The sequence below is a fragment of the Macaca thibetana genome, chromosome 4, assembly GCF_024542745.1.
Source record: "Macaca thibetana thibetana isolate TM-01 chromosome 4, ASM2454274v1, whole genome shotgun sequence".
Lineage (NCBI taxonomy): Eukaryota > Metazoa > Chordata > Mammalia > Primates > Cercopithecidae > Macaca > Macaca thibetana.
Genome location: NC_065581.1, coordinates 2,121,017 through 2,136,546, shown reverse-complemented (window position 1 = coordinate 2,136,546; position 15,530 = coordinate 2,121,017). Strand labels below are relative to the sequence as shown.

At 44.3% G+C, this 15,530-nt stretch overlaps 1 protein-coding gene across 2 annotated transcripts in view; it reads left to right on the top strand.

The window, feature by feature from the left end:
- Nucleotides 1-15,530, top strand: part of GMDS (GDP-mannose 4,6-dehydratase) — a 1,107,103-nt gene that overhangs the window by 473,709 nt on the left and 617,864 nt on the right. The window contains exon 2 of one of the 2 annotated variants that reach the window (XM_050787265.1): nt 200-409. In XM_050787265.1, coding sequence (XP_050643222.1) covers nt 308-409 — 102 coding nt within the window. In that variant the 5' untranslated portion in view covers nt 200-307. Of the gene's footprint in view, nt 1-37; nt 410-15,530 lie in introns of those variants that run through there. The other variant, XM_050787264.1, reaches the window with a different exon arrangement.

The following is a 15,530-nucleotide window of genomic DNA, read 5'->3' as shown; positions in this document are numbered from 1 at the left end:
TCAGCGGAGGGGCGGGGCCTGCCCCAGCGTCGCCGGTTGACGCGAATGACGCGGCGCCAGTCAGGCCGCAGCCCCGCTGCTTGGCCGTCGGGCCCGCCTCGGCCGGCTCGGCCCGCCCCCGGCCCTCCCCGCGCGGCCTCCCGTGCGCCCCTGTCAGACTGTGGCGGCCGGTCGCGCGGTGCGCTCTCCCTCCCCGCCCGCAGCCTGGAGAGGCGCTTCGCGCCGCACACACCCGCGTTCCTGCCGGCGCCGCGCCTGCCCTCTGCCGCGCTCCGCCCTGCCGCCGACCGCACGCCCGCCGCGGGACATGGCACACGCACCGGCACGCTGCTCCAGCGCCCGGGGCTCCGGGGACGGCGAGATGGGCAAGCCCAGGAACGTGGCGCTCATCACCGGCATCACGGGCCAGGTGAGTGTGGGGGCGGGGGCGCGCCGGCCGAGGCCGCCTGGGCACGCGTGCTCTCCCTGCGCGCCGCTCCTCGCGGGCTGCGGCGTCTCCAGGAACAGCCGTCTCGGCGTCCCGGAAGGGGTCTGCTGCCGGGAGGTGGGACGGAAGGTGCGGTGCCGTTAGTGTGTCGTGTGTGGGGTGTGCTGGATGCATCGAGTGCCTCTGGTCTTCCTCTGGGGGCTGTGAGCGTGTGTGCCGCGCGGGATGTCGCCCTCACACCCGGGCGGGACCGCCCGCTCGCACCTGCCCCTCAGGTGACCGCAGCGTCTCTTCCTCCAAGCCCATTTCGTGCTTCGCAGCTGCTGGTGCCGGGAGGGGAAAAGAACTGGTGATCAGTGAACTTGCGGGTGAGGTCCTCTTGATGTATCTCGGCTCACGGGGCGCTTACCTGCTAATGTTTGGGAAGCAGGAAAAAGGGTGCTTTGCTGGTTTCGTCCCCTATCACCGGCTTTCCAGATAGAAAAGAGAACATGAAAGAAAGTGATGCTGTGGAGTCACCCACTAGGACATGTTTAGGAAAAAGAACTTGAAAAACTTTTAAAAATCACACCAACTTCTGGGATTCAGGTTCACACGTTTGGACGTGTATGTGAGACACACTGGTCCAAAAGTGAGGCTAGGTTCCATTTCCAGAGGAATAAGTTCCTCGAGTAAGGTCATCAGGAGGAGGTCTTCGGAATGTCTCAGGCTAGGCATGGCTGGTTTGTGAGAGTCGTCTCAGAGGTGTTGCAATAGGTAGGATCCGACCACTGTGCTTTATTAAAAGCTGTGCTGTTTGAGATTCAGTGGTCATGAAGTAGTCATGCCCACATATTGCTGTAGAAAGAATGTGATATATGTGCTCCTGGGTATCTCTGGGTGGTGGCCATATAACACAAATAAAGATGAAAATGGCTAATACATATTGTGTCTATTATGTTCCAGTCGCTTGACTAATACTAACTCATTTAGTTCTCATAACAAACTCTTTGAGGAGGTACTTTTATTATCTCTCTGTGGAAACGGAGGCATGGGAGTTTGATTGGCCTGAGGTTAAATCGCTGGGAAGTGTCCAGTTGGTATTGAAACCACTCTGAAAGTTCTCTAGTGTTAGAAAAGGCTAAGTGGGCAGGAGGCAGCGGTTCATAACTGAAATCTCAGCACTTCGGTAGGCAGAGGCGGGAGGATTGCTTGAGGTGAGGCCAGGAGTTTGAGACCAGCCTGGGCAACATATTGAGACCTTATCGCTACAAAAAAAAAAAAAAAAATTAGGCAGGCATGCTGGTGCTCATTTGTAGTGCTTGCTACTGGGAGGCCGAAGCAGGAGGATCACTTGAGTCCAGGAGTTTGAGGCTGCAGTGAGCAGTGATGGCACCACTGTACTCCAGTCTGGGGCAAGAGAGTGAGATCCTGCCTCAAAAAAAGAAACAAAAAATTAGAGAGAAGGAGAAGTTGAAATTGGCCAGATGCACAGTCACAGAATATTACACAATTTCAACTATTGAATACCTGATTTACTGCTGGTTATTCATGCATCTTGCTTTGCTTAAGGTAATCATAATAGACAAGAGTTTGAAAACTAGTAAGAGGTGGATCTGAGTTTGAGGAAGAGGGCAAGGATCTGAGGTTGAGAAATTGAATACTTGAATTGAGGCAGTAAGAAAGGTCAGGGCCTACATACTGTCCTCCCCCTTCTCTTTGTTTTCTAATGCTGGGACCTTTCTGCAGATGAATCCCTTTTTATTCCGTTTTGTCAGACTGGACCTGAAGCTCAAATGTTTACCAAGTTTATATAATCTCTGGAAAGTAGAGATTTGATTTCAGTATTGTCAGGAAATTAGTTAAGATGTTAATGTGCTGTGTTGGTGTGGCCTATACCAATTTACGTGACCAGCAGTATGAATCAGTGCAGATTAGAAATGGAACCTGATTTTGACTTTTAAGAGCAGTCATTTGGATGGAACTGAGTGGCCAGGAAGGTGTGGAGGTGGACCCCCACTCTAGTTTGTCCTGCAGCCTGTCATGTGAGTCTACCTGAAGCACCACACTCAGCAGACCACTCCCTGACCAGAATTTTTTGGTTCCTCATTTCATTTCCAACTTAAAACACCTGCGTGGCTTTCAGGCTGGTTTGAATCTCTGCCCCAGTGTTTTTTTCTTCCCTACAGCATTTGCCCTCTGCATTGTCACCTCATTTGGTGTTGCACTGGCGTATGTACCCCTAGCATAGTGCTGAATTCTGTAGCTACCACATAAACACTTGCAGAGGGAATGGACTGCTCTTCTATGTTTTTTGTTTGTATTCCAGGACAGTGACTCCCAACTTGAGTATCAAGGATCTCTGGAGCACTGTGGTGTTAATGCAAGGGGTCTGAAAATCCATACCTTATTGTACGTTTTCTTAATAATACTGACTGAGAACTTACTGGGCTATTCACTCTGCTAAGCATTTTGTATATCCCTACCTAAGGGGCAGGTATAATAATTATTCCCATTTTATTCCTGGCTAAGTAAGGTTAAGTATGTTCCCTGAGGTCGTACATCTAATGAGTGTCAGAACTGAGATCTGAACCCAGATCTCAGCAGTTGCTCTAAGTCATTTTGCTGTATAGACTGTGGTAAGCCTTATGAGACAGAGAGAAATAAATAGTCTTACTCTAAGAAGAGGTTTCAGATTCAAGTGCCGCTGCTCTGGCACTCAGGGCTATCATGGCATTTGTGCCAAGATGGGCTCTTAAATGAGTTGTCCCAAATTCCCGCTTGAGAATGGTGCGGACAGCCAGGGTGTCCTGTCTGCTGTGTATCTCTAGTATGTATTGTCAGGCTTCTTATTCTAGCCTTCCCCTCCCATCTATTCTTGACACACTCCTTCCCAAAGTGGGAACCTTACTAAATAGGCTTTAAAGAAGCTCAGGCGCTGGCTTTGCATTGCTGTCTCCAGGCCCTCTGCCAGCCACTCTTAAAAGCTCACCCCCATTGGCTAATGATGCTGTTCTTTACTGCACTCTTGGAGATGTTCTTGCTATTCTTTGAATACTGTTGCTTTGTACCTCTTTGGAGTAATTATTTGTGGCTGAATGGCCTCACAATTCTTACTCCTTTTAACTTGAGCCTCAGTGTTCTCAGCCTAATCCTGACAAATGCAACCATTCCAGGAACTTCCTTTGTATTTACATGTATGCAGTCCCTGTTGATTGTATAAGTAATTTACATATCTTTGGTCTTGAGATTATAAACTACTTTAAGATAGAAATCTCATTTGCAGCCTATTGCCTCTCACATGCCTTCGTCTAGTAGGGTTTCAAAAATGTTGACTGACTTTTTCCGTTAGCAGAACATATCTTCACTGCATGTCTGCTGTGTCCAAGGCTTGTTACAGAGGCTGCTACAGATACAAAGATATGAAAGTTGTCTTCATCCGTTTGTGTTGCTATAAAGGAATACCTGAGGCTGGGTAATTTATAAAGAAAAGAGGTTTATTTGGCTCATGGTTCTGAAGGCTGTACAAGAAGCATGGCACCAGCATCTGCTTCTGCTGAAAGATTTAGGCTTCCACTCATGGAGCTGGTGTATGCAGAGATTACATGGTGAGAGAGGAAGCAAGAGGTGGGGTGGGCTGTGGCGTGCCAGGCTCTTTTTAGCAACCAGCTCTAGTGGGAACTAGTAGAGTGAGGAGTCACTCATTACTGTGAGGATGGCACCAAGGCTTCATGAGGGATCTGCTTCCATGAAAAAAACACCTCCTATTAGTCCCCACCTCCAACATTGGGGATTAAATTTCAGCATGAGATTTGGAGGGGTCAGACATCCAAACCATGGCATTGCACCCCTGACCACCCAGCTCTCATCCTTCTCACATGCAAAAGACAATCATTCTTCTCACATGCAAAATACAATTCCAGTAGTCCCTAAAATTCTTAACTTGTTCCAGCATCAACTTCGAGGTTCAAAGTCTGAGAATCAAAGCAAGTTCCTTCGAGCTATGAGCCTGTAAAACCGAAAACGAATTTTTTTTTCCAAGATACAATGGTTGTACAGTCATTAGGTAGACATTCTGTGACTGCAGCAGCTGGGTGTTGGAGCAGCATGCAGGACGTTCCAGGACTCCTTGAGGTGTTCCAGGCCAGCTGTGCCCTGGGCCTGTCTCCCCAAACCATGCTGTCCTCCTAGGTCTCTGGGCCTCTGATGGGAGAGGCAGCCTCAATTATGTCTGAGATGCCTTCAGGGTCTTTTCCCATTGTTCTGACTATTAGCACCTGGCTCCCTTTTATCCATGCTAACCTCTTTAGCAAGTGATTGCTCTCCAGCACCACTGGATTTCTTTCCTGAAAAATGTCACTACCACATGTCCAGGTTGTAGATTTGAGAAATTTTTCTGATCTGTTTCCCTCTTCTCTACCAGTTCTACAAGTAATTACAAGTAATGCACTTTGACCAGCACATGCAGCAGACTGAATTACCACCTTCCTCAACGACATCGATAGTCTAGTGGTATGATGACGGTGATAGTTAATAATTAAGGTAGATTAAAATAATTAACGTGTATTGAGCATTTAGTTTGTGACAGGTACTGTTCGAAGTGCATTAAATTTTGTTCAAAGTATATTTGTGGAAGCAACAGGGAGCTTCTATGAGGTGGTTTCCTTTTTTTTTTTTTTTTTTGAGACGGAGTCTCGCTCTGTGTCCCAGGCTGGAGTGCAGTGGCGCGATCTCGGCTCACTGCAAGCTCCTCCTCCAGGGTTCACGCCATTCTCCTGCCTCAGCCTCCTGAGTAGCTGGGACTACAGGCGCCCGCCACCTCGCCTGGCTAATTTTTGGTATTTTTTAGTAGAGACGGGGTTTCACCATGTTAGCCAGGATGCTCTCGATCTCTTGATCTCGTGATCCGCCCGCCTCGGCCTCCCAAAGTGCTGGGATTATATGAGCCACTGTGCCTGGCCTTTTTTTGTTTTTTTGTTTTTTTTGGAGACAGAGTCTTACTCTGTTGTCCAGGTTGGAGCACAGTGGTGCAATCTCTGTTTACTGCATCCTCTACCTTCCAGGTTCAAGTGATTCTCGTGCCTTAGCCTCCCGAGTAGCTGGGATAACAGGTGTTTGAATTACTGCTTAGCCCTTTCTGAACTGCAGTGGCTTTGGGTAAGTCACTTATCTTTTCTGCCAGGTTGGAAGAGTAATTCTTATCAAATAGGAAGTAAATCTGCACATAGTAGTGGCCTTTGCCTCGTTACTGGAATAGACCTTCGCTCCACAGTGTTAACAGAATAATGAAACATTTCTTGACTTTCAGGAAAAAGTGGGAGGTATTACTATTTAGCCTTGCTTTGCATGGGGAATCTATTATCTACAAGCAGAAAGTTCTGTAGTATTTGGAATCAACCACAAGGCTATAAGGTACTGGGAGGCCAACAGATTTAATGTTTAGTGAGTCTTTCAAGACTGTGCAAAGCAGATCTGGGAGCTGGTCTTATCTTCTCATATAAGAGGATTGTAGGCAGTGACTTCCACTCTGAATCTTCCTTGCTGGGATTTGCAGTCCTGGGATAAAAGGTTTGGCATTATTGGGCTGGGCGTGGTGGCTCACGCCTGTGGTGCCAGCACTTTGGGAGGCCGAGGCGGGCCTCCCAAATCTCCCGATCACGAGGTCAGGAGATCGAGACCATCCTGGCTAACACGGTGAAACCCCGTCTCTACTAAAAGTACAAAAAATTAGCCAGGCGTGGGGGCGGGTGCCTGTAGTCCCATCTACTTGGGAGGCTGAGGCAGGAGAATGGCGTGAACCCGGGAGGCAGAGCTTGCAGTGAGCTGAGATCCTGCCACTGCACTCCAGCCTGGGCGACAGAGCAAGACTATCTCAAAAAAAAAAAAAAAAAAAAAAATAGTCTGGCATTATTGGAGGTGAGAGAGTTGTCTTGAGTACTGCCCTGCTTAATCAAAGACTGTTACATGTGATTAATTGAAAGAGCTCTGGACTGGGAATCAGAGGTTGGGTTTTGATACCAATTAATTGTATAGCCTTACATTTTTAGAGGTTTTTCTTAACTTGTCAAGTGAAAGGGTTACCTGGTTATTCTCAGGGATCTAAGGTCTGTTCCTAGTCTACAGTAGTGTCTTGTTTGGATTACATGCTGACTTATGATTGATTATGTGTACTATAGAGAAATTATACAACTATCTTTATATTTAAGCAGTGCAGTAATTTAATTGCAGTTTTAGACATAAAACCATCTGGATTTTTTTTTTTTTTTTTTTTTTTTTTTTTTTTTTTTTTTTGAGACAGAGTCTTACTCTGTTGCCTAGGCTGGAGTGCAATGGTGGTACGATCTCACTCACTGCAACCTCCATGTGCCGGGTTCAAGTGATTCTTGTGCCTCAGCGTCCCGGGTAGCTGGGATTACAGGCGTGCGCTACCATGCCCAGCTAATTTTTATATTTTTAGTAGAGTTGGGTTTTCACCATGTTGACCAGGCTGGTCTTGAACTCTTGGCCTCAAGTCATCCACCCACCTCGGCCTCCCAAAATGCTGGGATTATAGGCGTGAACCACCATGCCTGGCCAGGATAATTTTTTAAAAATGAAACCAGTGAACTCTTAATTTTACTGAATTTGAAATTAAGTTTGTAAACTAAGAAGAAATTCATATGAGTTGTATGTTGTCAGAATTTGTAAGGATAGAGTGAAAAATCAGAGCTGTCCATCTTTGTAGGACATATCAAATGAATGAAGTGACTTTTTGGTGAGGAACGATTTTTTTTTTTAACTGGTACATAATAATTGTACATATTTGCGGGGTATGTGTGATATTTTGGTACATGCATGTAATGCGTAATGATCAAAGCAGGGAAATTAGGATAGAGGAAGGAGTTTTAAATTCTTGGGTTTTTCTTGGGTAGAAAAATGGGGTTAATTATGCCCACATCACAAATTTATGTGTGGATTAAAAATGATGATCATATTATAATAAGGCCTAGCACTGTTCCTGGCATATATTGTTTATGAAGTGATAATTCTTATTTAGTGTGTATAAGTTCTCACAATGGAAGGAATGAGGGAAGGATGGAGAAGTGCTTGGGAATGCAGTTAGGGGTATGTAGGATGAATGAGAATAGTAAAAGGATGGAAGCAGAAGTACCAGCTCCTGTAATATAAGGATAATGAGATCAAGGATGCAAACATATTTTGGCGACAGGTTGGATGGTAATACTATGGCCAGAAATGCAGTCACTGGGCAGGAAAATCAGTTTTCTTGGGGAAGACAGTGAATTATTTTGTTCCTCTGGAGTTCGAAGTGCAGTGGTGCAATCATAGCTCACTGCAGCCCTAAACTCCTGGACTCAGGTGATCCTCCCGCCTCAGCCTCCCTGGTAGCTGGGACTACAGGCTTGTGCCACCAAGCCTGGCTAATTTTTTACTAATTTTTTTTTTTTTTTTTTGTAGAGACAGGATCTCACCAGCTGACCAGGCTAGTCTTGAACTCCTGGCCCCAAGCGATCATCTGGCCTTGGTCTCCCAAGTGCTGATGATACAGGTGTGAGCCACTGCACCTGGCTTCTTTGTCTTAAAAATGACTTGGGCAATGTGGTCAGAGGTGGCTGCTGTGGAGTGGGCACGTCCTAAAGGTGGCCATGCTGCTGTGCTGTACCTTTAGCCAGTCTTCTTCCCTGTCTCCCAGAACTTTCTGTAGCTCTCATTTACAAGGCAAGAAAACGAACACTTTCCCTTCAGTTTACCAGGCTATTCTTAGTATACTTCAGTTTTCTCCTTTCTTTCTCCTTTATTTATTTGTTGATTGTTTGCATTTCCTAATGCCAAAACCTTGTTAAAGATACTATCAGGTGGGGCGCGGTGGCTCATGCTTGTAATCCCAACACTTTGGGAGGCCGAGGTGGGCGGATCACCTGAGGCCGGGAGTTCAAGACCACCTTGGCCAATGTGGAGAAACCCCATCTCTACTAAAAATACAAAAATTAGCCGGGCATGGTGGTGGGGTGCCTGAAATCTCAGGTACTCGGGATGCTGAGGTGGGAGAATCTCTTGAACCTGGGAGGCAGAGCTTGCAGTGAGCCGAGATTGTACCACTGTACTCCAGCCTGGGTGACAGAGCTAGACTTTGTCTCAAAAAAAAAAAAACCAAAAAAAGAGATACTTCCAGTTTACAATTTCTCATGCTTTTCTTCCTTTCTTGAGGAATTTTGGGAATCCCGCACTTCCAGAAGTAAGGTGCTCAGTTGCACTAACCATTCCTATATAAGCTTAATACATAGGAAATGAATGAGTAAAACATGTCTGAAAGGTAATCCTATAGGATAGAAGGCTGATTATCAGTAATGTTCTTGGCAGTGGGGCACCAGTGTGCCAAACCTAGTCTTTGGCAAGCCAATAAGCAATTTTCCTGCCAAAATCTTGTGACTTACCATAAGTGGTAACCCAATTGTTTATATAAATTTACTCATTGAAATGACTCAGCTTTCCAGGATATTATTTTGGCATTTACTTATGTAAAACTGAGTGACATAGACTTGAGGTTAGATGATTTTATATGCAGTGATGTTCTTGGCTGAAGGGTATTTACCTCATTTGTTTCAGACTCTTCATGCTGTGCCTTTTAAACAATTTACCACATGTGATTTTAGGGGAATCCTTTCTCAGATCTTCATGCTAAGTTCTTTTAAATTTAAGAGTGAAAAAATAAAGGTATTTGCTAGGGATTTATAGAAAGTATTTCTTTATACCGACTAATTACACTTGGGAAAATGAACCACCAAAGCTTGGTTGTATTATATATATGTTATGCTTGAGCACTGGGTTTGATTATAATGTGAAATGAATTGCTTGATCATGTTTAACAGAAATGTGTTCCTTAATGCTGAGTGAAAAAGCCTCTAATTGGCACTTTTAGAAATCTTTTAAAATCAAAACATGATTTTTCTATGTTTCTTAGAAGGGTGCTGTATTTCTATACCTTTTCACAAAAGAAGTTAGATTTTTAATGTTGCTTTATTCAAACTATATTTTTACATCTGTAAAAATGATGAATTGGAATTTTGCAGGTATGTGCAGACTAGTAGTATTTTTTGGTGATCAATATTGATAAACATATTTATTGTAGTTTAGAGTGGAATCCTTCAAAATGGAAGCTTTGTTGCAAGAGACCTGCAGGTCAAAATGCAAGTGTGGCATATACGCCTGTTGGAGTAAACCCAGTTAAGGAGAAAGACAGTGGAAACCCTGTTTGTCAAGAGTTGTGGGAGGCCTGAGATTTTACCTTACTTGCAGGCTAACAAATTAGCTTCCTAAAATTCCATGGATGATGGCAGAAGACACAGCACTCCTGGGTCAGCAGGCAGTATGAACTTCGTGTTTGTGACAGCTCTGTTTTTATAGTATTTTCTTGCCCCCCAAAGACCATGTGGGCAACACGGTGGCTGGGTGGGTCTAGGTGGATGTTGTCCATGCAGTGGGTATGTACCACGGTTGAGGAAATCTGAGACTGGGAAACCCCAATTTTTTATAAGGGAACTAATAAACCTACCCAACTTTTGCTTTGAGGGAGACATTATTTTTATTATTCTCCATAGCAAACAAATCTTCCTTCTGCTCCAGAGAGAAACACTATTGCTATCTTAAAATACTATCTACAGATGTCCTGTACAGGAAAGATAGTAGCCAATAAAAGCTGTCAGTGCAACCTGCTCATAAGACATGCAGAAAGTGGAAAGACCCATGGAGAACTGGCTCCCAACACTGTTTGTTTGTCTTGTTCCTGAAACTTACCAGATTGACAACACAGACCAGTTTTCCTCTTTTTTTCTTTGAGACAGGGTCTTGCCCAGGCTGGAGTGCAGAGGTGCAAACACAGATCACTGGAGCCTCAACCTCGTGTGCTCAAGTGATCTTTTGGCCTCAGCCTCCTGAGAAGCTGGGATAACAGATGGGCACCACTACACCTGGCTAATTTTTGTGTGTGTGTTTTTTTATTGTTGTTAAGGCGGGGTCTTGCCGTGCTGCTCAGGCTGGTTTCAAACTCCTAGGCTCAAGCAATTCTACCATCTCAGCCTCTCCAAGTGCTAGTATTACAGGTTTGAGCCACTGTGCCTGGCCCCAGTTTTCCTCTTATTTCTCCATGCAGTCTATGGGGAGCTCCAGCTTTGCATTTGTTTTCTTTTTGCTTGAAGAACAGAATGATAAGACCTGAATTTGGGTGCTTAGTATGGAATGAATGGGCATTGTCCCTGGGGGAGGCATTTTATATTTCCCTGTATGTATAGGCCTGGGAAGTACAGTAGGTTTGGCTTTGTTGAAACTTTTAGTAAATTTAATCTGATAGATTAGTCTCAGTTGGCCTGAAGAACTCTAGCTCAGAAGGACATTTTTCCAGCCCTGAAGAAGAATATGGCTGCTTCCTCATCACCTCTAAGGGGATGATTCTAACTCCATTGGCTGAAACCTTCCCTTCCTTATCTGGTCCCTTTGTATAGTACACATATCAGCACCTTTTTTTTTTTGAGACGGAGTTTCGCTCTTGTTGCCCAGGCTGGAGTGCAATGGTGCGATCTCGGCTCACAGCAACCTCCGCCTCCCGGGTTCAAGCGATTCTCCTGCCTCAGCCTCCAGAGTAGCTGGGATTACAGGCATGCGCCACCACGCCAGGCTAATTTTGTATTTTTGGTAGAGACGGGGTTTCTCCATGTTGGTCAGGCCGGTCTGGAACTCCAGACCTCAGGTGATCTGTCTGCCTTGGCTTCCCAAAGTGCTGGGATTACAGGTCATCACTTGTTTTTAATTTACTCACTGAGTGACTGTAAACTTCTTGCATTAGTTTCAGTGCTTTCTCTTTTTTTGCTTTATAATTGTACCTGATGTAAACTCTCATACCTTCATTTAGAGATTACTTCTATCATTTTTGAGTATGTTTCTCTAGTGTCTACCATATGCTAATAGGGCCTGCCCTCGAGATCAGGAAATGTATGTCGTTTCAAATCTTCTTACAAGTTTGCTAGGATCTTTTCTTTTTCTTTCTTTTTTTTTTTTTTGATATGGAGTTTCGCTCTTGCCCAGGCTGGAGTGCAGTGGTGTGATCTCAGCTCACTGCAGCCTCTGCCTACCGGGTTCAAGTGATTCTCCTGCTTTAGCCTCCTGAGTAGCTGGGATTACAGGCGCCCGCTACTATGCCCAGGTAATTTTTTGTAGTTTTAGTAGAGACGGGGTTTCACCATGTTGGCCAGGCTGGTCTCGAACTCCTGGTCTCAGGTGATCCGCCCGCCTCAGCCTCCCAGTAGGATCTTGTTTTGATTTTCATGAGTTTTGATGTTATCATTGAAATATCTAGAAATCTGCATATTTTATTTAAGAGAGTCTGCTTTTTGTACACAAGGAATGCTTGTTCTTGGTGAAGCCTCATATATGATGGATAGGAAGGAATAAGAAAGCTGTGAGAGGAGAATAAAAGGACTTAGCTACTGATTGGATTGTTGGATTGGGGAAGTCAGGAGAAGTAAGGGTTTTTGTTTTGTTTGTTGTGTTTATTTTTATGGTTGGTCCCATTGACATTCAGTTTGTGTAAATCCATGAAGACAAGACTGTATTTTACTGCTGTATCCCTAGTGCAGTGTCTGGAATATGGTGGGCTCTCAATAGATATTTGTTGAATGACATCTGGAGTTCATACCTCCTCAGAAATCCTTTAGGAAATCTACTGCATATAAGAAGTAATGGGAATGTAGATGTGCAGTGTATCATACTTTAGAGCAGTATCGACAAACTTTCCCCTGGATCAAGTCCACCTGCCTCCTGTTTTTGTTTTTGTTTTTCGAGACGGAGTCTCCGTCTGTTGCCCAGGTTGGAGTGCAGTGGTGCGATCTCTGCCCACTGTAACTTCTGCCTTGCCCCGGGTTCACGAGATTCTCATCCCTCAGCCTCCTGGTTAGCTGGGACTATAGGCGCCTGCCACCACGCCTGGCTAATTTTTGTATTTTTAGTAGAATTGGGGTTTCTCCATGTTGGCCATGCTGGTCTAGAACTCCTGACCTCAAGTGATCTGCCTGATCTGCCCACCTTGGCCTCTCAAAGTGTTGGGATTACAGGCGTGAGCTACCACAGCTGGCCCTGTTTTTGTAAATAAAGGTTTGTTAGAGCACAGAACATCTGTTTACTTATTGTTTCTGGCTGCTTCCACATAGAGTTAAATAGCTGCAACAGAGACTGTGTGGCTTTGAAAGCCTGAAATGTTTACTATCTGGCTCTTCACTGAAGGAGTTTTCGAAGATTTGCTGTAGAGCTCTCTTCCTTAGGGTGGATAGTGGAATTGCTACTGGTCATAGGTGATATCTCCAAATGAGAGAATATGGAGACAGAAAGATGAGAGTGAGAAGGAGGAAAATGTTTGCATTTCAGGTTTGGAAGAGAAGGAAGCTAGGGAGGGAGGGGAGAGGAGAGAACAAAAGTACTGAGTAATGTCGTGGAATCTGAGGGAGGCCAGAGACGTTTTTGTTGTTTTGGTGGTAACACATAACATACAATTTATCATTACTGACATTTAGTAGATTTACAAGGTTGTGCCGTCTTTACCGCTATCGTTCCCGAATACTTTTTCATCACTCCCTTTAAAAAGGAAAGCCCATTCCCATGATCAGTCACTCCCCATCCCCTCCTTTCCCAGCCCCTGGCAGCACAAATTTACATTCTGTCTTGCATGTTTTTCCCTTTTGCTTAGATCTGGGAAAGGTTTTTTTTCATGATGGAGGGAAATGGGCTTCTGTGCAGTCAGAGGAGAAGCCGATGGAGGAAAGGAGTAGTGTGGTTATGGAAGAAGCTGAAGGGGAGAAGGTCTCGGGCATCTGGAGGCCTGAGACGGGCATGAGCATCCAGTCCTGCACTGGCACTGGCGCTGGTGCTGCAGCTGCAGCAGTGCCGTCTCTGTCACTGCAGTTCTGTTCTCCGGGAGCTGTCCCGCAGTGTGATTTTGGGTGCTGTTCCTCGTTATGAAGCCTCTCAGTCATCTTCTTCAGTCTGCACTGTAGCTTTCATAGATTTCTGATGCAATTAGCTGCAGATTGGTTTCTGTGGCTTCCCACCTGAACAGTGATAGAAAGTGATGATGTGTATGATGGTGGACAGAGAGATGAGAAACCAGTTTTGAAGTCCTCTAAGAAACATGGAAGTGGATGTGAGTGGTTGATCACACCAGTGAGGTGGTGATTTTGATTAGAGTGTAAGTAAATTTCATGGGCGGTAAGTGCTGAGAAACAAAGATTGTTACGGTTTGACGTTTCAAAAGTGGCATCAGGAATTGAGGGTAAGGTGTTTCCTGTTGTACCCCGTTTTAGGGTCTAGGAGAATGAATGAGTAAAAATCCTGAATGTCAGTAGCTCATGGAGTTTTGGATTTTACATAGACTGGTAAAAACTTGAGATTGTTATATGGTGGCTAGGTTATTTTGAAAGTAAAAATCTTAGGAATAACAAATTGCTATCTGCTGTCACAGTAATTAAAAAAAAAAGTTTTACACACCAAAATGTAAGAAGAACATGCTCCCAGAATAAAGAACACTCACCAAATTACATACTTTTGGCTATGTGAACTACTTTTTCTCATTTCTGTTTTTTTCATTTTGCTGAAGAACGGGTTAAAAATGTGTCATGGATTGGCATTAGTCCATAGAGTACATTTGGGAACCACCTATTGAATACTATTAAACAAATTTCATTTGTCCAATTTCATTTGTTCAGATTCTGAGATGAAAAACCATTTCATTTATCTGATTTCATTTGCTCAGAACCGAAATATGAACTTCTTGGGGATAGGGATCATGTCTTCAAACTGTGGTGACCATTTTTTTTTTCTTGACTCCAAGGTAGGACACACATTATCTCATATATAAATGATCTAGAGTGCAACTAAATGTTGGAAACCAGGGCTGTCTGAAAGAATTTGGAGTTACTTTATAGTACTTCATCCTTCCTGGTACCCATTTGATGTTGAGCACCATAAAAGGTGCTTGGTAAGCATTCGTTTGTTGGTTGTTTCAGATTTCATTTTTAACCGCTTCCTTTGGCATGCTGGGCAAATTCCTTAGGCTTTTTTTTTTTTTTTTTTGAGAAAAGGTCTGGCTCTTTTGCCCAGGCTGAAAAGCAGTGGAGCCATCTCAGCTCACTGCAGCCTCCGCCTCCTGGGCTCAAGCCATCCTCGCACCTCAGCCCCGTGAGTTCCTGGGACTTTGGGTGGGCTCTACCATATCTGGCTACTTTTTCTATTTTTCTTTTTGTAGAGATGGGGTTTTGCCGTGTTGCCCAGGCTGGTCTCAAACTTGTGAGCTCAAGCCATCTGCCGACCTCGGGCCTCCTAAACTGCTGAGATAACAGGTGTGAGCCACTGTTCCTGGCCCTTAGGCACTTTTCATACCTCACCAAAGAATATACTAGCAGAACCTAGGCGTCAAGATCCCTACGGAATCCTTACAGCTCTGTTTCTGCAGCTCTTCCTAGTCTCTGAGTGTGCTTGGAAGGAATATTCAAATCATTATTGTGTTGTTTCAGGTTTAACTTGGGAACTTGAAACTGAAATCAAGTTTTGGGGAGCTTCTGGGTGGTGACAGATCTTCTTGTTTTGACCAGGCACTCTTTCTTGTCCCCCTGTCCTTATAATGTTGACTTAGGCATCCTGCTGGCTTTGTGAGTTGGTCAACCCTGGGTATTAGGGGGAGGTACAGGGGGAAGAGAATGCTAAATGCATTAAGTGAAGGTTTTGGGGGTTGTTTTTGAGGGGAAGTAATAATACATAGATTTTTGTAAAGTTTTGCATTTCTACATTTCAGTATAAACCTTGAAAAGGAGAAATAGGAAGAGTTGACCAAGTATTGAAGTCCCTCTTTTTTTCCTTTCAGCTTTTTTGTGGACAACAGTGGTTTTTTATTTTATCCCTTATCAATTTTGCTATTTTGACTAATTTAGCAAGTTCAAATTATTTAAATTTATATAGTATTTTCTTTCCATTGAGTTGTCTTTTAATATTTACTGATGTTTGAACATACAGTTTTTAACCTATTTAAGCGTTACCAAAAGTTTATACTATTGCCAGATTGTTACTATGGGAAATTTGATTTTAGTTG